At 43.6% G+C, this 27392-nt stretch overlaps 1 protein-coding gene across 2 annotated transcripts in view; it reads right to left on the reverse strand.

Annotated features, from left to right (window-relative positions):
• Positions 1-27392, reverse strand: part of Dpf3 (double PHD fingers 3) — a 278116-nt gene that overhangs the window by 141888 nt on the left and 108836 nt on the right. For both annotated transcript variants that reach the window (XR_015045240.1, XM_021178797.3), the window contains exon 2: positions 17229-17389. Coding sequence is in view for 1 of the 2 variants with exons in the window: in XM_021178797.3 (XP_021034456.1) it covers positions 17229-17389 (161 nt within the window). In the remaining variant the exon portion in view is untranslated. The remainder of the gene's footprint in view (positions 1-17228; positions 17390-27392) is intronic.

A 27392-nucleotide genomic window follows, 5' to 3' on the forward strand; every position in this document is an offset into this window, starting at 1 on the left:
AATGCAAACCAAACAACCCGAGATTCCACCTCACACCAGTCAGAATGGCTAAGATCAAAAATTCAGGTGACAGCAGATGCTGGCGAGGATGTGGAGAAAGAGGAAAACTCCTCCACTGCTGGTGGGATTGCAAGCTTGTACAACCACTATGGAAATCAGTCTGGTGGTTCCTCAGAAAACTGGACATAGTACTACCAGAGGATCCAGCAATACCTCTCCTGGGCATATACCCAGAAGAAGTTCCAACTTGTAATAAGAGCACATGCTCCACTATGTTCATAGCAGCCTTACTTATAATAGCCAGAAGCTGGAAAGAACCCAGATGCCCCTCAACAGAGGAATGGATACAGAAAATGTGGTACATTTACACAATGGAGTACTACTCAGCTATTAAAAACAATGGATGAAATTCTTGGACAAATAGATGTATCTGGAGGATATTATCCTTAGTGAGGTAACCCAATCACAAAAGAGGTCATTAGATATGCACTCACTGATAAGTGGATATTAGCCCAGAAACATAGAACACCCAAGATACAATTTGCAAAACACAAGAAAATCAAGAAGAGGGAAGACCAATGGGTGGATATTTCATTCCTCCTTAGAATAGGGAACAAAATACCCATGAATGGAGTTACAAAGTTTGGAGCTAAGATGAAAGGATGGACTATCCAGAGACTACCCCACCCAGGGATCCATCCCATAATCAGCCACCAAACCCAGATACTATTGCATATGCCAGAAAGATTTTGCTGAAGGGACCCTGTTATAGCTGTCTCGTATGAGTCTATGCCAGTGCCTGGCAAATACAGAAGTGGATGCTCACAGTCATCTATAAGATGGAACACAGGGCCCCCAATGGAGAAGCTACAGAAAGCACCCAAGGAGCTAAAGGGGTCTGCAACCCTATAGGTGAAATAACAATATGAAGTAACCAGTACCCTCAGAGCTCATATCTCTAGCTGCATATGTAGCAGAAGATGGCCTAGTCGGCCATCATTGGGAAGAGAGACCCCTTGGTATTGCAAACTTGATATGCCCCAGTACAGAGGACAGTCAGGGCCAAGAAGTGGGAGTAGGTGGGTAGGGGAGCAGGGCTGAGGGAAGGTATAGGGAACTTTCGGGATAGCATTTGAAATGTATATAAAGAAAATATCTAATAAAAAATAAATTAAAAAAAGAAGAAGAAGAAGATAACAATGTAACCTTAAAAATCACAGGTCTGACCACTATCTGGAACAAGAATGTCTACAATGTCCCTGACAAGTATGCCCCAAACCACAGACTTTGCTTCAGTATCCCTTGTTCTCTCTCTGGCATGAATCAGCCTTCTGCACTGCTGAAATAGGACGCAGGATGTACAACATCATGAAGAGTTGGTATCTCTAGCAAAAAAAAAAAAAAACAAACTAATTATCCCCCCCTTTAACTTACCGATCCCATTTCCAGGAATCCCAAAATGTAAAAATGTATATTCACAAACAACAAAATATACATGCAAAGGACTTGTTAAAATGGGTATGGTGGTTCTGCTAGAAGCCCAGCACTAAATCAAGCCCAGGGATGGAGAGGCCCAGAGGCTTCGGAGTTCAGGGCCAGACTCAGAATAAATAAAACCCTATCTTCAAAGCAGAGAGTAAGGGGGCACTAGGGATGTGGTTCATTTGGTAGAGTGCTTGCCTGCTGTATATGAAACCCTGGATTCAGCTCTTAGTAAAGCATAAATCCAGGCATGGTAGGGCATGCCTATAATCCTAGCCCTTGGGAAGGCAAGGCAGGAGGATCCAAAATACAAGATTATCCTTGGCTAGATAATGAGTTCAAAGCCAGCTTAGGTTACATGAGATTGTTGTGAAGAAAAAAAAAAATGGAGAGAAAAGAAGGAAGAGAGAGTTAATTCTACCAAAAGCTATTTTTTAAAAAAAAATTAAAATAAAAAGCCTCTAGTCAGAAGTAAAAAGGAAAATAAAATTACCAATATAAAAATACTGCTACAACTTCTACAGGTATTAAAAAATCCAATAATATTCTGAGCAACATTTTCTGGCTGTTTGTTTCTAGATAATACGTGTGTGTGCTCACACAAGTGTGTGTGCATATTTGTGGCATGGCTCATGTATGGAGGTCAGAGGACAACTTGCAGGAGTTATTTCTTTCCTTCCACCATGTGGTTCCGAGATAGAACTCCAGGATAGCCTGTCTGACTTAGCAGCACATGTCCTGACATGCTGAGCCATCCCGCAGGGCCCTATGAGCAATGAGGTACAAGTAATTTAAGTAGCTTATTCAAATGGACACACTACGAAGCTTACCCAAGATGAAACTGACAACCTGAATAGCCCTATGTCTGCTTATGAGATTAAATTTATAGTTCAAAAACATGCCCAAGAAATTACCAGGTCCAAATGGGTTCACCAGTAAATGCTATAAAACATTTATGGAAAACAATACCAATCCTATAGATAGAGTCTTCCAAAAAGTTTGAAAGGGAGGAAAAAAAACTTCCTCAAATTCTTACATGAAGCATCCTTTAGTACTCAACCAAGACAGAATATCACACAACAGCAGCTATAGACCACCAGTATCTCTTCAAATAGAGAAAATACAAATATAACCTTGGTGACATGAAGTGTTGCGGTAAATCTCCAACCCAAATGTGCCCCAGCAATGACAACACAACACAGTTAATATGAATACATGCTGTGTACCTAGATTGGGCAGATCTACCGCTACACTACCATCTTCCCCATCTTATGAGACCCCTTAGAACTAAGAGGAAAGGAAAGGAAAGGAAAGAGGAAAGGAAGGGAGAGAAGGGGAAAATGGAAGAGGGAAAGAAGAGGAGGAAGAAGAAGAAAAGCTGAGCAGAAGCACATGCCCTGGAGAAATGGGTCTCATAAGATGGGAAAGATGGTAGATCTTTCCCAAAATGTCAATAAGACATTTTTAAAAAGCAAAATCCATTGACATTTTTAAAAAACTCTCAGGGGCTGCAGAGATTGCTCCTTGGTTTGTCCAAAACATTTCTATGAAAAAAACTATGATCACCAATAGTAAACTTAAACAATAAGTGGGAAGATATGCTTAGAAAACTGTCCACTTCCCCAGGTGTAACTATAGATTTCTAGAAATTAATAGACAGAAAATCCACACAGGGGTGCAAAGGACCTAGGGTAGTAAAGATAACTGAGAAAAAAAATTAGAGAAATACAACATCGTTGTTGTTGTTGTTGTTGTTGTTGTTGTTGTTGTTGTTGTTGAGACAGAATCTTTCTATGTAGCCCTTGCTGGCCCAGAACTTGATACTTAGACAAAGATGACCTCAAACACAAAGAGATGTACATGCATCCGCCTCTAAGTACTGGGATTATAAAGTGTGCAAACCATATTGAGTTTAATATCACCTCGTTTTAAGGTATATTGTGAAACTACATAAATGAGTAAAGACTGCCAAAGAGCAATGGAGCAAAACTTAAAATCCAGAGGGAGAGCTACAGATGTGTGGACATCTATTCTTTGATAAAAATACAAACAAAATTCAAGAAAGGCTACTCTTTTCAACAAATTATGCTGAAGAAAACATCTGCAAAAATAAACTAGTTCATATTTTGCACTGTACAAATCATAGCACCAAAATAAAAATTATAAACTCTAGGAAAAAAAAAAACCCTGTAACATTTAGTAGGCAGTAATTTCCCAGGTACACTGCCAAAAGCCCAATTCATAGACGGACAAAGTGATAAACTGGATTTCACAAAACAATTGAACCCTTCTGCTTGTTGAAAGAGGCTATTAAGGCAACAAAAATACAAATCAGAGATTGAGAGAAAGTGTTTACAGTGTGTGTGTGTGTGTGTGTGTGTGTGTGTGTGTGTGTGTGTGTGTGATAAAGATGCTTACTATGTAAGTACCCAAATCCAACAATCTTTCAATGGGCAAAATTGTTGAACACCTTAGCAGTGAGCAGATGAGTGGGAATATAATAAGAAATGCAGTATCCTTAGCCCCCCTTTTCTGATTCCCCAAGGGCCCTTCTGTGCACTAAGATCACCACTGACTGGAGGCTTCTGTCTAGCCTCAGACTGGGAGTGTCACCAGGGATACCAAACACACAATTATCAGGCTGGAGCTTCCAGTCTCCTCCAGACCTTCAGCCTCTGACCTCTGACCTCTGATCTTCACGGCAAGAAAAGGCACTGGGGTCTGAGCAGATCGCTAACAATCAGTGTCCTGATCACCCATGTACTCCTAATGAAGGGGCCACAGAAGCCCACAGGGATGACGTCCAGAGCACTCTGCTGGTGCGCACACAGAGGAGCTGGGACTGTCACAACTGGAGATGGCATACCAAGCCCCCTCCTCACCCCTTGCCCTGGCACCTCCCACATGGCTCATTTAAACGGTTTTCCCTTTGTTTATTTATTCTTTGAGAATGTTATACAGTGTGGTTTTATAATATTATTTCCCATCCCCCAACTCTTCCCAGATCCTCCCCCCACCTTCTCTACCCACTCAACATCATGTTCTTTCTCTCTAGAGAAAAGAAGAAAAAGAAATGATAGGTAGTGGAGGCTCATACCTTTAATGCCCGCACTCAGGAGGCAGAGGCAGGTGCGGCTCTGAGTCTGAGGCCAGCCTGTTCTATAGAGTGCATTCAAGGACAGGCAGGGATAGACAGAGAAAACCCTGTCTCAAGAGGAAAAAGAAAAATTAAAGAACGAAAGAGAAAAAGAAAAAGAAAAAATAAAGAGAAAAAGGAAAAAGAAATAAGCCACTGAAAACCCATGGAGTCTTGTGTTGGTCATCTTCCCCTTCTGGGTGTGGGGCCTGCCCTGGGTGTGGCTCAGAGACCCATTCAGTCCATTGCAGAAGACTGGTTTTCTTCCTTCCAGCAGCTATCGTGCATCAAATAACTTCTTGGCTGTAGGTGAGGCTTCATGCCTACCCTCCCTCCCTCATGTCTGGCTTGAGCTTGCGCAGGTCTGATGCACGCTATCACAGCCTCTCTGTGGGTTCATGTGTGCATCTCTCTGTTGCTTACTCGACTACTGCAAGAGGAGGCTTCTCCGGTGAGGGTTGAGCTAAGCACCCATCTGGGTCCCTTACCAACCATGTCACTGTGGGATCCTTAGTGTCAGACAATTACAAAGGAATGGAGAAGAGCCGAGGAGGACATGTGTGGTGGGGGGACCCAGCGGGGTGGAAATGGCTGAGGTGGCTCCTTTGTAACTAGCTGCAGGTCCAGATAGAGAAACTGTTTCTTGGACCTCTGTGAGCCACTCTAGCAAATGACCGAATCTGAAGGGCATCATGGGAGCTCCTACTTTGTATTTAGAGGTCAGAACCACAGTTGACAGCCTGGACTTGTAGTTGGCCCAGGAAATGCGCAGTCTTGGAAAACTGGACCCTCCATCTGCAGGGTCTGATGACGCTCCAGGTAAAGAGAATGTCAGAGACTACTTAAACTGTGGATACGCAGGGAGTAACAACAGGGAATCAAACGATTGCCAGTGTGAAGAGAACAACCTACCCGTTCTTGAACAGATGTGTTGTGCATGGATATGGAAAGAACAGCTTGTTTTCAATGGCAAAAAAAAGCACATATAAAGATGATCAGTAACACCATCAATTAGAGGAACAACAAGTTAAAACTATAGTAAGCATCACTAAACATCCTCCAGAATGACCGGACTTCTTCTTGAACAGTGTGTAGTCTAAGCCAAGAGAGAAAACGATGCGGCCTTCGCACAGAGCGGGAGGGAATAATCTCTACTTCACTTTGGAAAACCGCCTGGCAAGTTCCTAAAAAGTTAGGCATTCACCTTCTTCATGATCTAGCCATTCAGTGTTTGAGCCGTTTGCCCCAGAAGAAGTAAAGCACATGTCCATGCAAAGACTTGAACACAGATGTTCATAAAAGCCCTCCGTAATGATAGGCAAAACTAGAAAGACACCGAGACCTTCATCAGCAGGAGAATGGGCATAAAGAGTGTGACAGCCATACGTCAGGACACTACCTGGCAAAGGAGGAGCTGTTACAGGCGTATGTTAGCACATGGATGATGCTGAAGTAATTACAGCAAGTGAAAAAATGTAGACACCGCCACCTCTAGAATGGAGTACATAGCTGTAGATTCCAGTATAGAACGAGATCAATGGTTCACCCCCAAGAAAAAGGGAGAAGAAATAGGAAGAAAAAAAGAACTGGGCTAAAGGGGCTTTACAAACTTTGTAGGGTTGTGGGTATGCTCATTATTTGGATTGTGCTGATGGTCTTATGTGTGCACACATGTCAGATCTCATCAAATTACATGCATGCATGCGTGTACACACACATACACACATACACACACACACACACACACACACACACACACACACAGGGTTTCTCTGTACAGTTTTGGCTGTCCTGTAACTAACTCTGTAGACCAGGCTGTCCTCAACTGAGAGATGCACCTGCCTCTGCCTCCTGTGTGCTGGGATTAAAGGCGTGCGATATCACTGCCCAGAAGGCTTTCTTTTTTAACCTTATAGTTCCTTTGCATGCATAGAATGGCTTCAGGTTTTGAGGTTCTATGAGAATCCTGCGTGTATGTCTGTCTGTCTTGGCATTTGTATGTTTCTTTTTTTTTTTTTTCCTTTTTTTTAATTAGGTATTTTCCTCATTTACATTTCCAATGCTATCCAAAAAGTCTCCAATTCACAACCCCCCCCCCCCACTCCCCTACCCACCCACTCCCACTTTTTGGCCCTGGCATTCCCCTATACTGGAGAATATAAAGTTTGCAAGTCCAATGGGCCTCTCTTTCCAGTGATGGCCGACTAGGCCATCTTTTGATACATATGCAGCTAGAGTCAAGAGCTCTGGGGTACTGGTTAGTTCATAATGTTGTTCCACCTATAGGGTTGCAGATCCCTTTAGCTCCTTGGGTGATTTCTCTAGCTCCTCCATTGGGGGCCCTGTGATCCATCCAATAGCTGACTGTGAGCATCCACTTCTGAGTTTGCTAGGCCCCGACATTGTCTCACAAGAGACAGCTATATCTGGGTCCTTTCAGCAAAATCTTGCTAGTGTATGCAATGGTGTCAGTGTTTGGAAGCTGATTATGGGATGGATCCCTGGATATGGCAGTCTTTAGATGATCCATCCTTTCGTCATAGCTCCAAACTTTATCTCTGTAACTCTTTCCATGGGTGTTTTGTTCCCAATTCTAAGAAGGGGCACAGTGTCCACACTTTGGTCTTTGTTCTTCTTGAGTTTCATGCGTTTAACAAATTGTATCTTATATCTTGGGTATCCTAAGTTTTTGGGCTAATATCCACTTATCAGTGAATACATATTGTGTGAGTTCCTTTGTGATTGTGTTACCTCACTCAGGATGATGCCCTCCAGGTCCATCCATTTGCCTAGGAATTTCATAAATTCATTCCTTTTAATAGCTAAGTAGTACTCCATTGTGTAAATGTACCATAATTTCTGTATCCATTCCTCTGTTGAGGGACATCTGGGTTCTTTCCAGCTTCTGGCTATTATAAATAAGGCTGCTATGAACATAGTGGAGCATGTGTCCTTCTTACCGGTTGGAAGATCTTCTGGATATATGCCCAGGAGAGGTATTGCTGGATCCTCCGGTAGTATTATGTCCAATTTTCTGAGGAACCACCAGACTGATTTCCAGAGTGGTTGTACAAGCTTGCAATCCCACCAACAATGAAGGAGTGTTCCTCTTTCTCCACATCCTCGCCAGCATCTGCTGTCACCTGAATTTTTGATCTTAGCCATTCTGACTGGTGTGAGGTGGAATCTCAGGGTTGTTTTGAGTTGCATTTCCCTGATGATTAAGGATGTTGAACATTTTTTCAGGTGCTTCTCTGCCATTCGGTATTCCTCAGGTGAGAATTCTTTATTCAAATCTGAGCCCTATTTTTAAATGGGGTTATTTGATTTTCTGGAGTCCACCTTCTTGAGTTCTTTATATATATTGGATATTAGTCCCCTATCTGATTTAGGATAGGTAAAGATCCTTTCCCAATCTGTTGGTGGTCTTTTTGTCTTATGGACGGTGTCTTTTGCCTTGCAGAAGCTTTGCAACTTTATGAGGTCACATTTATCGATTCTCGATCTTACAGCACAAGCCTTTGCTGTTCTATTCAGGAATTTTTCCCCTGTACCCATATCTTCAAGGCTTTTTCCTACTTTCTCCTCTATAAGTTTCAGTGTCTCTGGTTTTATGTGGAGTTCCTTAATCCACTTAGATTTGACCTTAGTACAAGGAGATAGGAATGGATCAATTCGCATTCCTCTACATGATAACTGCCAGTTGTGCCAGCAACATTTATTGAAAATGCTGTCTTTTTTCCACTGGATGGTTTTTGCTCCCTTGTCAAAGATCAAGTGACCATAGGTGTGTGGGTTCATCTCAGGGTCTTCAATTCTGTTCCATTGGTCTACTTGTCTGTCGTTATACCAGTACCATGCAGTTTTTATCACAATTGCTCTGTAGTACAGCTTTAGGTCAGGCATGGTGATTCCACCAGAGGTTCTTTTATCCTTGAGAAGAGTTTTTGCTATCCTAGGTTTTTTGTTGTTCCAGATGAATTTGCAGATTGCCCTTTCTAGTTCCTTGAAGAATTGAGTTGGAATTTTGATGGGGATTGCACTGAATCTGTAGATTGCTTTTGGCAAGATAGCCATTCTTACTCTATTGATCCTGCCAATCCATGAGCATGGGAGATCTTTCCATCTTCTGAGATCTTCTTTAATTTCTTTCTTCAGAGACTTGAAGTTCTTGTCATACAGATCTTTCACTTCCTTAGTTAGAGTCACGCCAAAGTATTTTATATTGTTTGTGACTATTGAGAAGGGTGTTGTTTCCCTAATTTCTTTCTCAGCCTGTTTATCCTTTGTGTACAGAAAGGCCATTGACTTGCTTGAGTTAATTTTATATCCAGCTACTTCATTGAAGCTGTTTATCAGGCTTAGGAGTTCTCTGGTGGAATTTTTAGGGTCACTTATATATACTATCATATCATCTGCAAAGAGTGATATTTTGACTTCTTCTGTTCCAATTTGTATCCCCTTGATCTCCTTTTGTTGTCTAATTGCTATGGCTAGAACTTCAAGTACAATGTTGAATAGGTAGGGAGAGAGTGGACAGCCTTGTCTAGTCCCTGATTTTAGTGGGATTTCTTCCAGCTTCTCACCATTTACTTTGATGTTGGCTACTGGTTTGCTGTAGATTGCTTATATCATGATTAGGTATGGGCCTTGAATTCCTGATCTTTCCAAGACTTTTATCATGAATGGGTGTTGGATTTTGTCAAAGGCTTTCTCAGCATCTAACGAGATGATCATGTGGTTTTTGTCTTTGAGTTTGGTTATATACTGGATTACGTTGATGGATTTCCGTGTATTGAACCATCCTTGCATCCCTGGGATGAAACCTACTTGGTCAGGATGGATGATTGTCTTGATGTGTTCTTGGATTCGGTTAGCGAGAACTTTATTGAGGATTTTTGCATCGATATTCATAAGGGAAATTGGTCTGAAGTTCTCTATCTTTGTTGGGTCTTTTTGTGGTTTAGGTAATAGAGTAATTGTGGCTTCATAGAATGAGTTGGGTAGAGTACCTTCTGTTTCTATTTTGTGGAATAGTTTGTGAAGAACTGGGATTAGATCTTCTTTGAAGGTCTGATAGAACTCTGCACTAAACCCATCTGGTCCTGGGCTTTTTTTGGTTGGGAGACTATTAATGACTGCTTCTATTTCTTTAGGGGATATGGGACTGTTTAGATCATTAACCTGATCTTGATTTAACTTTGGTACCTGGTATCTGTCTAGAAACTTGTCCATTTCATCCAGGTTCTCCTGTTTTGTTGAGTATAGCCTTTTGTAGAAGGATCTGATGGTGTTTTGGATTTCTTCAGGATCTGTTGTTATGTCTCCCTTTTCATTTCTGATTTTGTTAATTAGAATACTTTCCCTGTGCCCTCTAGTGAGTCTGGCTAAGGGTTTATCTATCTTGTTGATTTTCTCAAAGAACCAGCTCCTCGATTGGTTGATTCTTTGAATAGTTCTTCTTGTTTCCACTTGGTTGATTTCACCCCTGAGTTTGATTATTTCCAGCTGTCTACTCTCTTGGGTGAATTTGCTTCCTTTTGTTCTAGAGCTTTTAGGTGTGTTGTCAAGCTGCTAATGTGTGCTCTCTCTAGTTTCTTTTTGGAGGCACTCGGAGCTATGAGTTTTCCTCTTAGAAATGCTTTCATTGTGTCCCATAAGTTTGGGTATGTTGTGGCTTCATTTTCATTAAACTCCAAAAAGTCCTTAATTTCTTTCTTTATTCCTTCCTTGACCAAGGTATCATTGAGAAGAGTGTTGTTTCCACGTGTGTGTTGGCTTTCTATTATTTATTTTGTTATTGAAGCCTTAGTCCATGGTGATCTGATAGGATGCATGGGACAATTTCAATATTTTTGTATATGTTGAAGCTTGTTTTGTAACCAATTATGTGGTCAATTTTGGAGAAGATACCACGAGGTCCTGAGAAGAAGGTATATCCTTTTGTTTTAGGATAAAATGTTCTGTAGATATCTGTCAGATCCATTTGTTTCATAACCTCTGTTAGTTTCACTGTGTCCCTGTTTAGTTTCTGCTTCCATGATCTGTCCATTGGTGAAAGCGGTGTGTTGAAGTCTCCCACTATTATTGTGTGAGGTGCAATGTGTGCTTTGAGCTTTACTAAAGTTTCTTTAATGAATGTGGCTGCCCTTGTATTTGGAGCATAGATATTCATAATTGATAGTTCCTCTTGGAGGATTTTACCTTTGATGAGTATGAAGTGCCCTTCCTTGTCTTTTTTGATGACTTTGGGTTGGAAGTCGATTTTATTAGATATTAGGATGGCTACTCCAGCTTGTTTCTTCCTACCATTTGCTTGGAAAATTGTTTTCCAGCCTTTCATTCTGAGGTAGTGTCTATCTTTTTCTCTGAGATGAGTTTCCTGTAAGCAGCAAAATGTTGGGTCCTGTTTGTATAGCCAGTCTGTTAGTCTATGTCTTTTTATTGGGAAGTTGAGTCCATTGATATTAAGAGATATTAAGGAAAAGTAATTGTTCCTTCCTTTTATTTTTGTTGTTAGATTTGGCATTCTGTTCTTGTGGCTGTCTTCTACATTTGTATGTTTCTTGTGCTTTTCCTTTGTTTCAGTTTGTGTTTTTTGTTTGTTTGTTCCTTTTCTAGTTTGTTTGTTGTTTTATCTTACTTTATTTTATTAATTTTTAGATGCCTGTTTTCTAACTAGAGACAGAAAGGATGTGGATTTGGATCAGAGAGGGAGTGGGAAAGGATCTCAGAGGAGTTCCAAGAGGGAAAACTAAAATTAAAATATACTGTATGAAAACGTTCTATTTTTAATAAAAGAAAAATAGAAAAAAGAATAAAACACAAAAGATACAAGAACCAAACAGGAAATCGAGATGAACAATTGTAATCAAAGAAGCAAAAAAAATTCCCATGAATGAAGCTCATTAGCAGAATCCAAAGGAGGAAAATAAAAGAGAAATTATAGAAATTGTTCTATCTGAGGAACTGAAAAACAAAAATGAATAGAATCTCAGGGGCTGCAGCGATGGGGTGGGGGGGGGGTGTTACAGAGATGGGTCGGCAGTTAAGAACACAATTGCTCTCTAGAAGAACCAGATTGACTCCCAGCACCCACGTGGCAGCACACAAGTGTCTGATTCCAATTCTGGGGGATCTAGGGCCCCCTACTGGCATCTGCAAGCACTACACACATGTAGTATGCTTACATTCATTCAAGCAGAACACCCATACACATAACAACAAAGGTTTAAATTTTTAAACCAAAAAAAGAACCTAGGGAACAAAGAGGGCAGATCTAGGGCTGTAACAAGAGACCTAGCAAGTGTGCTCTTGGCATCCCAAAAGAAAAGTGAATGGGGCTGAAGATAATTGCCAACAAATCTCTCAAACTTGGAGAGAAAACAAAAACAAACAAAAAAGCAGGCCCAAAACTCCAAGTAAGCTTCAAACAGAATAGATTTGAATAAATCTATTCCAAGGCACATCAACATTAGATTTTTGAAAATAAAAGCAAAGAAAACCCTTGACAACAGTGAAAAGAAATGACGATTCTCATACAAGGGAGACGCCACATGACTGGCAGCAGATTTCTCATCACTAGCCATCTTAAGACATGGCAAGTCTTTCAAATGCTACACAGAAAAGACAATCGATTTGTAATTTTATACCTAGCACAAGTATTCCTTGGGAATAAAGGAAAAATAAACATGTTCTCCAACAAAGGCAATCTAACCCTTATCACAGATCTTTAAGTAAATTCGATAAGCATTCTTCAAGCACTGAAAATTGTGTTTGATGATTTGATGTGCTCATCAGTAGAGAGAAAATGTTTATTTTAAAAATGGCTATTTTATTAGTGCCACCATCTATCCAACTGAGTTAACTGGTCTGTAGGACAGCTAGCTTATAAATGAATTTGGTAAGCGGACCTGATGAGATGAAAGGTTGGGTGTGGCTATGAACTAGTTATATGAAAGAGATCTTTGCACTGAGGAGTTTCCTGTCTTGATTATAGTATTGGTTACATGGGATAAAATGACAGGATTTCCAGGAAACCCCATGGAAGAGGAGGTGGGGTGTATGAGCCAGGGGGTGATAAAGGACACAAAGAAAAACTAAGACCCTCTAAATCAATGAGCAAAGTTCATGTGAACTCACAGAGACTGAAGTGGCATGCACAGGACCTGCTCAGGTCTACACCAGGTCTTCTGCACTTATATTACGGCTTCCAGCTTAGTGTTTCTATGGGACTCTTGTGTGTTTGTGTGTGTGTGTGTGTGTGTGTGTGTGTGTGTGTGAATGAGTGGATCTCTGTTTCTTGTGTCTTCTTTGGGGCTCTTTTCCTTCTCTTGGTTTGTCTTGTCCAACTTCAATGGCATAGTTTTTGTCTTTTCTTATTATATACTATTTTATATTTTTTGAATGAATGAATGAATGAATGAAAACCTATACACTAGGGTAAAAGTTAACAACTGTCACACCTGCTGAGAGCAGGAAAATCAAGTTTTCTCCAGTGGAGTGACACTGGGAATATCAACCACTCCAGGGCAGATGTTCATGTTAAGGAGTAGTTGAACAACATATAATAGACTCCTCAGTTTTGTGTGTGTGTATATGTGTGTGTATATGTGTGTATGTGTGTATGTGTGTGTATGTGTGTATGTGTGTATGTATGTTGTGTGTATGTATGTTGTGTGTGTATGTATGTTGTGTATGTGTGTATGTATGTTGTGTGTGTGTATGTGTGTGCACTTGTGTCTTTATTTGGTTATAGTTTGGTGGGTTTTTATTATTATTTTGTTTTCTTGGTTTGGGGGATTTGTTTCTGTCTTAGAGTTTTGTCCATTTTTTGAAAAAGAACTTAAAGATGGCAGGCCAGGAAGGGGGAAGGGATCTGGAAGGATTTGGGGGAGGGAAGAACATGATAGAGATATATTTTCATTTTAAAATTGTTTTAAATAATAAGAAAGAGAAAGAAAGAAAGAAAGAAAGAAAGAAAGAAAGAAAGAAAGAAAGAAAGAAAGAAAGAGAGAGAGAGAGAGAGAGAGAAAGGCAAAAGCTTCTCACACTTCTCACACACATTTTACCGTTATCAACTTCTGGTGTGATCTTTGGGGAAAGTGAACGAAAACCAGAAAGGTGTTCTAGGTGCCGTGTGCAATTCCCAGGAGGTATATGGCGACTTAATATGAGAAGCTAATTTTTTTTTAAGATTTATTTATTATATATAAGTACATTGTAGCTGTCTTCAGATACACCAGAAGAGGGCATCAGATCTCATTACAGATGGTTGTGAGCCACCATGTGGTTGCTGGGAATTGAACTCAGGACCTCTGGAAGAGCAGTCAGTGCTCTTAACCACTGAGCCCTCTCTCCAGCCCCCAAGAAGCTAATTTTAAGAAAAGAAATTCGCTGGGTGTGGTGGCACACTCCTTTAATCCCAGCACTTGGGAAGCAGAGGCAGGCGGATTTCTGAGTTCAAGGCCAGCGTGGTCTACAAAGTGAGTTCCAGGATTTCTGAGTTCAAGGCCAGCCTGGTCTACAAAGTGAGTTCCAGGACAGCCAGGGCTACAGAGAAACCCCGTCTTGAAAAACAAAAACAAAAAGAAAAGAAAAGAAAAGAAAAGAAAAGAAAAGAAAAGAAAAGAAATTCTATGAATCCTCTAAACAGATCAATCCTTAACAAGTAAAACCAAAATGAAACCTACAAATCCAACTATGTAGAAGACCTACTGTCACAACTAACACAGAAGACTATCTATCTGAAGTGACTTTGAGGCACAGGGGCTTGGCACCACAACCTAAGGAGGGCAAGAGATACAAAGTGCAAAAAGAAAAACTGTTAAGCCCTGTCCAGGATTCTTACTACAAATAGCCCTGCTGTTACTGAACTGCCGATGTGCCTATTGTGCGCTCTGTATGCGATGAAGCAAGGGTGTCCACATCATTAAATCCAGGTTCAGGGTTATATGCATATGTGTGTATTTATGCATGCATTTGCATACATGTGTATGTACGTGTGTGGTAGATATGCTCATGCATGCACTCTGTGTGTGTGTGTGTGTGTGTGGTGGGTATCTGAGAAAAGGGATATAGGATAAATATAGTTAAAAACAAACTATTTAAAACTGAATTGGCTAGGAAATAGTATAATTCAATAGCTTTCACTTAAAAATATCATACTTCATGGGATGCTGACTAAAAGTCCGAGAAATCATGATCAACTGAGTGAGCATAGATGGTCATTTCAGAGCATCTATGAAGACAAAAAACCAGGGCTTCTAGGAGAAGCACTTCCATCTAGGTCTAAGGCAGGAAGTGCACAAGGTGAGATAACATCGATTTGTCCCAATATCAGGAGGGCAAGGAAGCCATCAGAAGGAACTGAGGCCATTTCCAAAGCCCTTCTGGACAAAGATGGGACAGCGTAAGCATCAATCAGAATAACGACTGCAGTGGGTTAAAGTGCATCAAACGGGCTTAAGTCCGAGTTCATGATAGCGCTTAAAATAACCACATTGATCAACTTTGGACAAGACGGAGGAACCAACTCGTTATTCTGAAAACTGGTAAATAAATACAAGGGAAACCTCATTTACCTCCTGTCAGCTGCACCTCATAATAACCAAAGTTTTAATGAGGGGATGGTTTTCTTTACAGAGGCTGGAGAGCGAATAAATAAAAAACCACCATGGCCTCTAATCAAATGCCACACTGGGTTTTTGTTTGGTTGGTTTGGGGGGGGGGGGGGTTCTTTGCAACTCTTTAATGGAATAAGAATCTGGATAGTTATCAAGAAGGGCTGGTAACGTGAGTGAAAGGAGATAATCAGACTGCATGAGCCTCCTGGTGAAAGCCCAAACTACCACCTGTACTGCTTTTGCCAGAGAGAGAGAGAGAGAGAGAGAGAGAGAGAGAGAGAGAGAGAGAGAGAGAGAGAGAGAGAGAGCAAGCCTGAATAAGTCTCCAGACCTAATTACCAATTCACAGCAATAACACCATGGGGATGCAATCAGCAAATCTGAGCTCTGGGAAACCCTACAGTGCAAACAACCCAGTTTCTTCAACAAATAACATACAAGGGAGAAAGAGTCTCAACGAAGCCTGCAGATGTCTAAGGGCAGTGTCACAGTTGCAATGCAGGAATCCTGTCTGGACCCTGGCTTACGCTAGAGGTAGCAGGAGAAATGGATGTTGACCATTTGATTAGGTAGTGGTCCTGGGCTGGCTTGATCTTCTCCTTTGTCCTCTCAGGCAGAGGCTTGTCCTGCATCTCAGGCACACTTGCAATCCTCTTGTCTCAGCTTCCTAACCACCGTGATTTCAGGCATGTCCCACGGCACCCAACTAGTTTGACATTTTAAGTCCAGAGTATTTATACGTGACATGATGTGCTGTCCCAGATCTACTTCAAAGTCCTCCGGAGTCAGGGAGAAAGGTGAAAGCTAAGCGTAGATGAGACAGTCAGCCACGAGCTGCCTGTTGTGGAGCTTGGCCGTGCGGATTCTGATTTTATTTTGCCATTATCTGAATTTTACATAAATATAAAACTTTTCAAAACAACAGAAAAAGTTTGTTGACCATACTCATGAAGAATCAGGAGTGGCGGCAGAGGCCTACAAAGCCCAGCCCAAGAGGTAGAGGTGAGAGGATCAGGAAGAGTTCCTGGTCGTCACTGGCTCTGTAGAAAGTTAGAGCAGCCTGGGCTATGTGAGACCTTACCGAAAACAGGGAGGGGGTTTACAAAGATGGCTCGGTCAGCAATGTGCTTACCATGAAAGTATGGAACCTAGTTCAATCCCTAGAAACCATATAAATGCACACACTTTTAATCCCAGAGCTGGGGAGGGTGGGGGAACAGGCAGATCCCTGGGGCTCACTGGCCAGACAGCCAAGCTGAATCAGCAAGCTCCTGGCAAAAGTGATAAACCCTGTTTCAAAAAACAGGATGAAGAACAACTAAGTAAGGAAGGTACTTGCATGCACACATGTAACACACACACACATGCATGCATGCGTGCACCCTAGGCACACATGGAAACAGGTATAGACACATGCATGTGAGCACACACACACATATTTTAACATAAGTAAATATGACCACAGAAAAATGCATCTCTAGAACTAGCTATCTCCCTAATCTACACCAGTGGGTTTTATTCTATTCTTAGAAGCCCAGAAGTTTAGAATCACAGTCATGACAATGATAATATTCAACATTTTAGAGCATATAGTATGTTGAGTTGTTTATAGATATTTCCATTTAATCCTGATAAACTCCGTGTAGTAAATACTGAGATTATCCACACTCCACAGATGACAAGCCTCAGGGACAGAGTTCTGATGACAAAACTAAGCCTCACCCACAGCTAAACACATTTACAGATTTTAGCCAACACCCGAGGGTGGAAAATGAAGACTGCTTTCTTTGGACTTCTTTGAGATAAATACCTCACATCATCTTTGTCTGGTCCCTTGGATAAACTGTATACACAGCTAAATTTCTTCACTGTGAGCCTAGCTTATCTAACTCCCAACCCGGCCCAGCTGTGTGAACTCCCAGACACCATTGTATTCCTTCCTCCAAGCTGGAGCCGCTGTGCATGCTGGGAGTTGCATGACTTACCCGGGCCTCGGTGCCTCTTCTCCATCCAGATGTAGCAGTTGTTCTGAGCCACCCCAGTCTGCGAGTCCAGGAAGGGGAGACGCACGCTCCGCTCTGCACACAGCCTCGAGTTGTAGCTCCGGCAGTGCTCAATGGCTTCCTTGTAGAACTGGTCCCCAAGCCTACAGAAAACAAGAGAGCAATGGGGTGAGACCAGAGGAAGTAGAAACACAACCGGAGGGAAGCGGTCCCCTACCGTCGCTCCAGAAGAGCTGCATTTATGGCAATCAAGCCAATGAGCACCAAGAGCCCTATTAAGGGACAAAATACAAATTGTCATCAAATCTCTACCAGATTCCATTTTCTGTCCCAAATCTACCAGGTCACTTAGAGACTCCTTTAAAATGGGCCCCAAAGAGCAAACCACCAGTAAACGTGACCAGCCCTGTACTAAGATGCTAAGATGTCCCTGGAGGTGGGACATTCTATAGCAATGTTCTGCTTAGGACTTAGAACATCCAGCTGCCAGAGCCCTCTCTTTTCGCATCCCCCACACTTTGTTCTCAGAAGTTGCAAAGCACACCCAGACTCCCATTATGACGGAGAATTTAGAATAAAGCATTTAGGATAAAGACTACACGAGCAGAGGAGATGTCCCATGGAGGTACAGCTATTCACTGTAAAAAGCATGTGAGGAAGGGCACGTGTAGATCTTCTAAGCCCACAGATTAAGATAATTAACTTTCTCTGCTCAAAAAAACAAGCAAGAGAGGCATTTAAACTAATGTGGGACTCCCCTCCCCTGGAAATTGCTGAGGGATGCTATGGAAGGGGGAGTCACTGTCTTTAATTGTATACCTACTAAAGTGAGTCCACTAAGCCCCAGTGCAGAGCCCCACACCCATGGCCACATAGCCCTGGTTAAACATAGTAGGTCACAAAACCAAGAGACAAGATTGTGTGACAGGAACTTGTATATGGAAGGCTGATGAGGGTAAGCAAGCTACAAGACAGGTGGTAGTGGGTAAGAGAGATGAGAATGCATCAGGTGTATAAAACTGTCAGAGAATAATAGTGAGGCCACAAAGAGGGCTCAGATGTTAAGAGCACTCACTGCTCTTCCAGGAGCCCTGAGTTTGGTTCCTAGTATCCAGTTCAGGCAGCTCAAAACCACCTGTAATGCCAGCTCCGGGGAATTTAATGTCCTCTTCAGGTCTCCACAGACATGAACCATGTATGTGGCATAAACACACACACACACACACACACACACATATACACACATACACTTTTAACTTAAAAATTAATAATAATAATAATAATTGAACTCAAAGCAAGTCAATGCCCAAAGTTGAACCCACAAATAAAAAACTATCCTGGTTTGCAGGGTGGTAATCTGACTAAACAGTCAATTTTATATCTGTGAATCTTTGATGGACAAGTGATGATCTTACTCAGTAAACATAATGTCAAGGCAAAACAAACAAACAAAAAAAAAAACACAACCCATGACAATGATATAATTGAGCAGATAAAAAACCAGTGAAAGCAAAAACCTAACATATAAAACACAGGTCCATCTAGGGCAAGAGCTAAGAGAGAAACCCAAATACAACAGCATAACCTCTGGCAGGAGAACCTGAGCCTTGTGGATAGAGAGGCGTGGAGGCAGAAACAGGAGGGACATGGACATGGGAGGCAGGAAGGGGAGGGACATGAAGGCAGGAAGAGGAGGGGCCACAAAGATTGTGAGGGCAAACTGGAGAACTGAGTTAAGTCATTTGAAGCACTGTTATAAATGTCTGCTCCATTTCCTCTAGCCAGTCCCTCCCTCCCAGAGGTTGTACAATTACCAAAATATACCACCACCTGGGGACCAAGAGCCAAACTCAGGGCCCATGGGGAATAGCTACACTCAAATCATAACAGGTATCGAGAGTTCTTCTGTTGTACAACTGGCAGCACCGTCCATTTCCAGAACTCTTCATTCCTCAAAGCAGAACTAAACAAGCATTAAACAGTCATTCTTCCTCCTTCCCCCAGTCCTGCCCGCCACTGTCTGCCTCTGTCATTGTGACAGAGGACAGCATATTGCACTTAGCATATTACAGCATTCTAGATCCGTCCATGCTGTAACTAACAGTGTCAGAATCCCCATCTGTTGTAGACTATTTCCATATCCCATACTCTGCTTATCAGCTCAGTGGTCAATGAAGACGTGGATTGCTTTCATGCTTAAGTCACTATGAATATGGCTATACTCTCTAGAGAAATACAGACCTACCTGCAGACATACAGGTACAAATATCAAGCCTATACTTTCAACTATTTTGAGTTCAGGCCCAAGAGTAGATTTGATGGACCATCTGGAATTTTTTTTTTTAAGTATCTTTCTGTTATTCTCAGCGCCTGGGCCATTTCACAGTCCCAACAGCAATACACGGGTTTCTAATCACAGCACATTCCATACTGTTTGTTAGAAACCAAGGTTTTTGGTTTGTTTTTTTTTTAAGTCAATGGGTCAGATCCTATTAAAGATTTATCATGACCATTACTAGTGTGTGAGTGTGGGGGCAGGGCACTGTGTGGAGGTCAGAGGTCAACTTTGCAGAAGCAGCTCTGGCCCTCCAATAAGGATGGAATTGAGGTGGGCAGGCTTGCTCAGCAATAGCCTCTACCCACTGGGTCATCTCACCAGCCCCCAACCAAAGGATTTAAAACAAACATATTACAATTGGGGGATACAGCCATGGGAGGTTTCATTTGTTGTCATTTAATCGTTGGCAAGCGCCTGGGAAACAAACAAGGCTCCTCTCACTCTTCACCTCTGAAGAGCCTGGCACTCACGCAGAAGGGCCAGCCTGCACAGAAGGTGTCCTGGCAGTTACAGAACCAAACTGCCATCAAATCCTAAACACCACACAGCTGGAAATGACCTGGGGAGGGGAGCTGAAAGCCCATTAAAATGCTATAAAACGGAATAGCATGTAATCCAGTGTAATCAAAGATACTAACAAGGACCATGAGATTGATCAAAAATGAAGAACATTTCCGACGGAGGGTTTGCCTGTGTCACACCAGCCTGGATGGCTCCCCCATCCCCCAGCTAAGGCAAAGCATCTCAGAGGAATGGGAGCTTTCACGGGCAGTTCAACCCACACAAGATGATACAGCCTGGCCAGGGGCCACCGCCATAGTGATGGGAACTGGTCAGAATACAAGAGAGCGAGGTTTCCCATTGTCCATTGTTTGTTTTAAACAGGACCTCACCATGTAGCCCATGTTCCTACCTCAGCCTTCCAAGGGCCAAGACTACAGGTGTGTACCACCACCAATCCAGGCTCATCGTATGATCTTTAAAAAAAAAAATGTTAACTAGTTCAATCTAAGAAATTCGGGGGCGGGGGAAGTAGGGACATAAAATGAAGTCCACAAGTGCAGTAAAATTCATCTCCTAAAGCCGGGCATGGAGGCACACGCCTTTGATCCCAGCACTCGGGAGGCAGAGGCAGGTGGATTTCTGAGTTCGAGGCCAGCCTGGTCTACAAAGTGAGCTCCAGGACAGCAAGGGCTATACAGAGAAACCCTGTCTCGAAAAAAACAAACAAACAAACAAACAAACAAAAACTAAACTAAACTAAACAAAAAAAACATTCATCTCCTAGAGGAAATGGGCTTTTCCTTCTTCCGGATGGACTTCTGGAAGCAAAGAAAACACACGGTAAGACTTCAAGGTGAACTTCCCTGCCATGTTCTTCACTTCCAACAGCTTTGGTCCACACGAAAGGAACAAGAAAGCGAACTTACTAAGAACAAATAGTGAAGTTGGCCAATGTCTGTGCCTTACACCGACTGGAGGAGACAGGGGAAGAAAGCCATGACCCCGTGCAAACGGGCTTGATCTTAAGTCCTTTCCACTCTGTGAGCACGCAGGTCAGTACTAAGAGGCACGCTGGGGGGGGGGGGGGGAGACACGGGGGACAGACGTGTGTATTTTCAAAAGTGAAATCTTTGTATGAGTGAAACTTGTGATAAATATCAAATACTGAGTGGTGTCGGAGTTCTCGCCTTCCACCTTTACGCGGGTCCTTTCCTTACAAATGTCCTTTCCAATATGGAATTCATAAATGAATAAATAAATAAACAAAGTCCCAGAAGGAAAGGTTCCACCCCATGGGTGACATTTGCATTAAAGCCACGGGGGGGGGGGGGCGGGGGGGGGCAGAAGGAATAGGGACCGGCTGGCAGCAAATGACTCATTTTGTGGAGTTGTGACCAGTGTGCCCCAGGCTGGAGCAGGCATGGACCAGCCTCAGCCATCACCTGTCTTTACCAGACCACGGGGGCTAGATTACCAAGGCATGATTGATGTCTTGGGCCGGAGGAAGCTGGCACCAGACAGGTTAGAGTGATGTCCTCATCAAGCATTGACCCCAGGCCACTAAAGCCTGCAATCAGAAACAAAGGCGAGACATTGGCTGGGCTCTGAAAAGCCTTCTAGTCTGGAACACCAGCTGCTAGGCTCTAGAGGGCTTCGTGAGGGGCGAGAGGTCCCTTTTTGGTCACAAATGGACAGAGGGGTCCAGTCCAGCTCTAAAAACTGGATATCCAGGGACTTTTTTTGAGCGTGTCTATAGGGAGATGAAGTCCAGGGTCAGGAGGGCCCTCTGCTCCCCATTCAACCTCCTGTTCCAGAGAACCTGGTCACCTGATCAACTTCCTGTCACTGCCATGAGATCATGCTCAGGTCCAGTCCTCCAAGCAGACACTCGTCCTGATTGTCCCACAGGTCCTGTGCTCATAACTAAGGACATGTGTTGCGTCGTACTTCAAATACATGCCCACCCAGGCGTGACGGAGCATGCCTACCATCTCAGTATCTATGCAATGGAAACAAAAGGGTTACGAGTTCAAGGCCACCCTGGGCTACATAGCCCATCTCTGTCTTCAGTTGAGGGATGTTCAAAAAGCAAACTCCTCATCTTCTGCCAAGAGCTTCTTTCCTCCCCAGCTCTCATTCTTCTCGGGGGGGGGGGGCGACAAAGAGGGGGTCACTGTTCCCCACCCATGGAGCTGCCCTCACCCTGTCTGGCACTGTGTTGTGTCACTTTCCAGAGTTCTTGTCTATTCTCTCATATCATGTGGCCTCAGGTCCCCTTTGGCTGTTACAGGACAACCTTGGCCTACTGTTTGTGCCTGTAAACAGAGACAAGCAGGACTTGAGCAACCCTGGCCAGAGATACTTTTGATCCTCCTCCTCTCCAGCTTCCACCCTCTGTGGTGCCTCTGTCTGCCCTGCTGCTCCCCTCCTGCCTGCCCACAGCCTCACCCACCTGCCTTTCCCAGCCACCTGCAAACACACATGAAACTCACCTCCAGAGCACTAACACCCTGCTCTTTGCATGTCAGCATGTGTAACTGACACAGGAAGCTCTGCTCTCACTTAGCTTTCAATAAGCCCTCAAAAGCTAACGGGCAGTTTTTGACAGGGGAAGGGAACCATTTTAAACCCCTTGATGCTGTACTGCTCATAGAATCGGCCCTTGAAAGAAGAGCTAACCACTAGGTCAGACTGAATTATGTCACCCCACATGCAAAAAAAAGCTAATGTCCTGACCCACCAGATTATGGTATCTGTATATAGAGCCATGGAGCCTTTAGAAGTAATTAGGTCATGAGGATGGTAACTGAAGAATCGGATGAAGATTAAAGAAAGAATAAACATAGGAGGGGCTGACGGGATAGTTCAGCCTGGTAAATGCTTGTCTTATAAGCATTTACCAGAACCTGCATTTAAAAAAATGCTGGGCACTGTGGCACATGATTCTAATCCCAAATTAAGGCAGGCAGAGCAGAAATTCAAAGTTGTGCTTGGTCACAGGGCAAGCCTGAGGCCAGCCTGGGATGCATGAGATTCCACCTCAAAAAATGAAAAATTAAATATTTGTCCCCATACATATATACTTGAAGACATATGCAAGAAGCCCCCACAGAGGGAGAGGGAAGAGGGGAGAGGGGAGAGGGAGAAGGGAGAGGGGACAGGGGAGGGAGAAAGGGAGAGGGAGAGGGGACAGAGGACAGGGGACAGGGGAGAGGGAGAGGGGAGAGATTCTAAAACCCTTTCTCCCCAATCATTTTCTTACATCCAAAACATCAATACTATTACTGTACCAACTGAAACCTAATTCAATGTCTAGCATGCCTTCCCTGATTGTTGATGGTTGGGGTTCACTGGACTGTGAACCCCCAAGAGAACTATTGATTGAGGGGGGCCACAGCACACAGCTGCTCACGTTGAGCTATGACCGCCTCCCAGGGACCAGCAGCTCCAGGGTGAAGGAGGTGACCTGAATCAGGGAGGCCAGCATCCCCTACATCCTGGACTTGAGCCTGAGGCATTCCCTACATCCAGCACAGAACCTGGTACACAGTTGGTATCCAGGAAGTTGTGCTGTGCTCTGTCTGACCACCCTGTTCCCACTGGCCCAGGGGAGGAGGCATTTCCACTTGAACTACAACCCATATACCCAATACGTACACTTAGTCCGCAGTGTTGGATGCACATGGAAGTCTGCAGTTTAGAGGCCTGTCCACTTGCAGCTTTAGCAGGGAAAGTACAAAAGTCTACAATCTCTCTGTTAGTGCTCATCACCCAATGACTGGCTTAATGGCAGCCACCCCTGACCGAAATCATCATTGCTCTCCTCTCGTCCCATCCTGGCAAAGAGAAGTCTTCCTTAAACCTTCTTTTAGCCTTTTACCCCATGGCACAGAATTCAAAGTGGCTTCCAGTGATGTTCTGCCTCTGCCAGGCTACAGGGACTAAGAGATCAGGCATATAAAAGGCTGGGTACCAGGCAAGCCTGTTCAGCTCCACACCACTCACAGGCTCACCGGCCCTGTGCCTTCCCTGCGGTTCACACTCAGTATTCTGTAGGCCAGCAGAAGGACTTAATATGCTAGAATCCAGGACACCGAGGCAGGAATACCTACAACCCAGTGTCTCCTGCCGCCTCTCCTTGAAGCACAACCTGTTTTCTGCCACTTTGCGGCAGTAACTCTGCCTGAGCAGGCTGGCTAGTCCTCTGCATGTCACATCCCGCATGGAATCTTCACTTTGGCAGTGGATTTGACATGGTCAGACACCCGCTCAAACTTCTAACCCAAGCTGAACCTCCTACGTTAGAGAGCAAGGCGGCTGGGACATGATGCAGCAGGACCCCTCCCTTGCAGAGTCTACTCTAAAAACCAGAGGCCACACCTGACGCATCTGTTGCCCTGTCCTGAAGCCCAGGACAGGGAATCTGCCACATCGAGTTGATAGATGAGTAAGTGGGTAAACAGAAGAAGCAATCAATCGATGTTAATCTTCATCTGATGCTTTTTCTGCACACAAGCAGCAGAGAGCCTGGTCCACATGGCCAACAAAAATATTCATGTCCTTCCACACATAGTTTGGCTAATCTGAACAGATTCGAGGCTAGCAGAAATCCTCACTCTTCTAGGAAGGGTCCCAGGTTATCCTGCCTAAAGCACTTTGGTTCCACATCTTTGAGTCTACTTTGTTTTCCTGCTCTTTGCTGTCTTCCTTACTCCATTCACACTCAGACTGTGAGTATCTTGAAGATGGGGCCAGAGTGTTGTATTCTTGCCTGTTCCCAAACCACGCACATTAAATCAGTATAAGTGTCTGCTTGGAATGCCTATCAAAACTCTATCAGAGATGGCTGACTCAGCCAGGTGGTAATAGTGCACACCTTTAATCCCAGCACTCAGTAGGGGGAGGAGGCAGGCAGATCTCTGAGTTCAAGGCCAGCCTGGTCTACAGAGTGAGTTTCAGGACAGCCAGGACTACACAGAGAAACCCTGTCTCAAAAAAAAAAAAAAAAAAAAAAAAAAAAAAAAAAAAAAAAAAAAGTTAGGAAGAAAAGAAGAAAAGAAAGGAAAAAGAAAAGAAACCAAAAACAAAAAATAAAAAAATAAAAAGCTAACCCACTGAAGGCTAGTATTTCTAGCCCCCTCTTCCTCATCTTGTGAAACCTTTGTACATGCCTCACCTGCTTAGCCCTTAGATACCAAACATTCTTAAAACTTGACTACAATACCCTTCCCCAACTATACACCAGCCAACAGCAGTAGACCATGAGGTCGAGCTCCCGACAATGGAATGAGACACGCTTGCAGCGCTGTGTTAGGATAAAAGTTAAGTGAAGTTTGCACCCTGGTACCCTTGCTTGCCCAGTTTGGGCTGTTGCACGCTCCTTTGCCAAAGTAAATTACCTTGCCAAGATCCTTTTGTTTCCATTCATGTGTCTCTGTTCATGTATACCTAATCTACAGTCTAATTAATGCCTTCCAACACAGACCATCCCTAGGATGGACGTGTCACAGTTGTGAGGTGTGCAGAAGTCTGAGCATGGCGTGGACCAGAGGATACCTGGCTTCTCCAGACACAGGAGCAGACATCTGAAAACAAACATCCTACAAGATCACAGCCCACTATGGTTTTGTTTTTGGTTTTCTTCCCTATCCTAAAAGGGAGGTGTGGGTTCACCTCAGCTCTGCAAGTTCATTTGTTCACCAGAGTCCAAGCTGCCCTGCAGGAAGTCACAGAGCTACTGACATACTCAGGTGTCTCATTGCAAAAAAAGACCAAAGCAGTAAAGGAAGGGGACAGGTGAGGCTTGCTCCGGCTTACAGTTTAAGAAGTCCCTCCGTGGCAGGGAAGGTCTGGAGGCAGGTGTGTATGGCTGCTGCTCATATTGAACACACAGTAAGGAAGCAGAGAGGGATGAACATCCCAGCTGAGCTGGCCCATCCTTTGGATGCCTGGATCCTTGCACACAGAATGGTGCTACCCGTATAGAAAAAGTCTTCTCTACTCCTAACCTAATGGGTAAAATCGCCCACAGACACGCCCAGAGGCTTGTCTCCTAGGCCATTTCTAGATCCCGCTAAGTTGTCAGACAGTGTTGTTCCTCATTAAAACTCCCTTTCTTTCTCCAAGCCTTGGAAGCTTATGCAGACATCAGACCAGCCTAGAAGACATAGATCACCTCCACCTGACAGGAGATGCCCCTTTCACTGGGGTCCCCTAAGAGCATCGGGAAACACACATTATAATTCATAACCGTGGCAAAAATTTGTTACTAAGTAACAATGAAAATTATTTGGGGGGGGGGCTGTCACCACAACGTGAGGAACTGTATGAAAGGGTCACAGCCCTAGGAAGGTCGAGACCCACTGCTCTAAGCAATGACTCTCAAACTCGGGTTTGTCAAAGAGACTGATGGGTAGTTCAAGGCTAGAAGACTAGTTCTGATTCTGACTAGAGATCAGCCCAGTCTTCACTCCCAGGCACTCAGTGCTGAAAAGTGCACCCCCACGTCTCTAAGAAAAGGGTAAGAGGGGGCTGGGGAGATGGCTCAGCAGTGAGGAGCACTGACTGCTCTTCCGAAGGTCCTGAGATCGAATCCCAGCAGCCACATGGTGGCTCACAACCATCTGTAATGAGATCTGACGCCCTCTTCTGGTGTGTCTGAAGACAGCTACAGTGTACTTACATATAATAAATAAGTAAATCTTTAAATAAAAAAAGAAAGAAAAGAAAGGGACAAGAACTCTTTGGACGCTGTGTTTTAAAGGCAGAGCTGAGAGGTTCCAACTCAGCTTAGTTCCCATTGGAAAACCTCAGGAAGCCACATCAATTAAAATGACAGCCCTGACCTGCCACAGGCCAATCCCCCAGAAGTCCTTGTCCCTCACAAATGTCCAAGAGGCCTACCCAAAGCCTATGTATTCATTCATTCAACCTGTGTCTCTGATCTTCATAATGGCCCAGACACAGGCACACTTGGGGACAAGGGTGACCCTTGTTGAAAGCCATATTAGATGAAGAATTTGAACCCTAAAACTCATTGTGATTTCAATGCCATTCAGCAGAGGTTCAGGCCCACTAGACCTAATAAATCCCTCCTCCTGTGGTGGGGACTTTCCAGAGAGTTATTATGCAAAGCTGCCTAAGCAAGACGGAATTTATATTGAACCTGGCCATGATTTCTGAGCCGCCACTAGATGTTCTGATGACATACGCATCTCAGGGTGGAAGTCAAGGGGCTGCCAAGGACAGGAGACAGGAGGCAGTCTGATTCCTTCCAGGAAATAATGGGAGAGGGGGAGAGGTAC

Source organism: Mus caroli, unplaced genomic scaffold (assembly GCF_978045245.1).
Source record: "Mus caroli unplaced genomic scaffold, Mus_caroli_1 scaffold_14, whole genome shotgun sequence".
NCBI classification, from domain to species: Eukaryota; Metazoa; Chordata; class Mammalia; order Rodentia; family Muridae; genus Mus; species Mus caroli.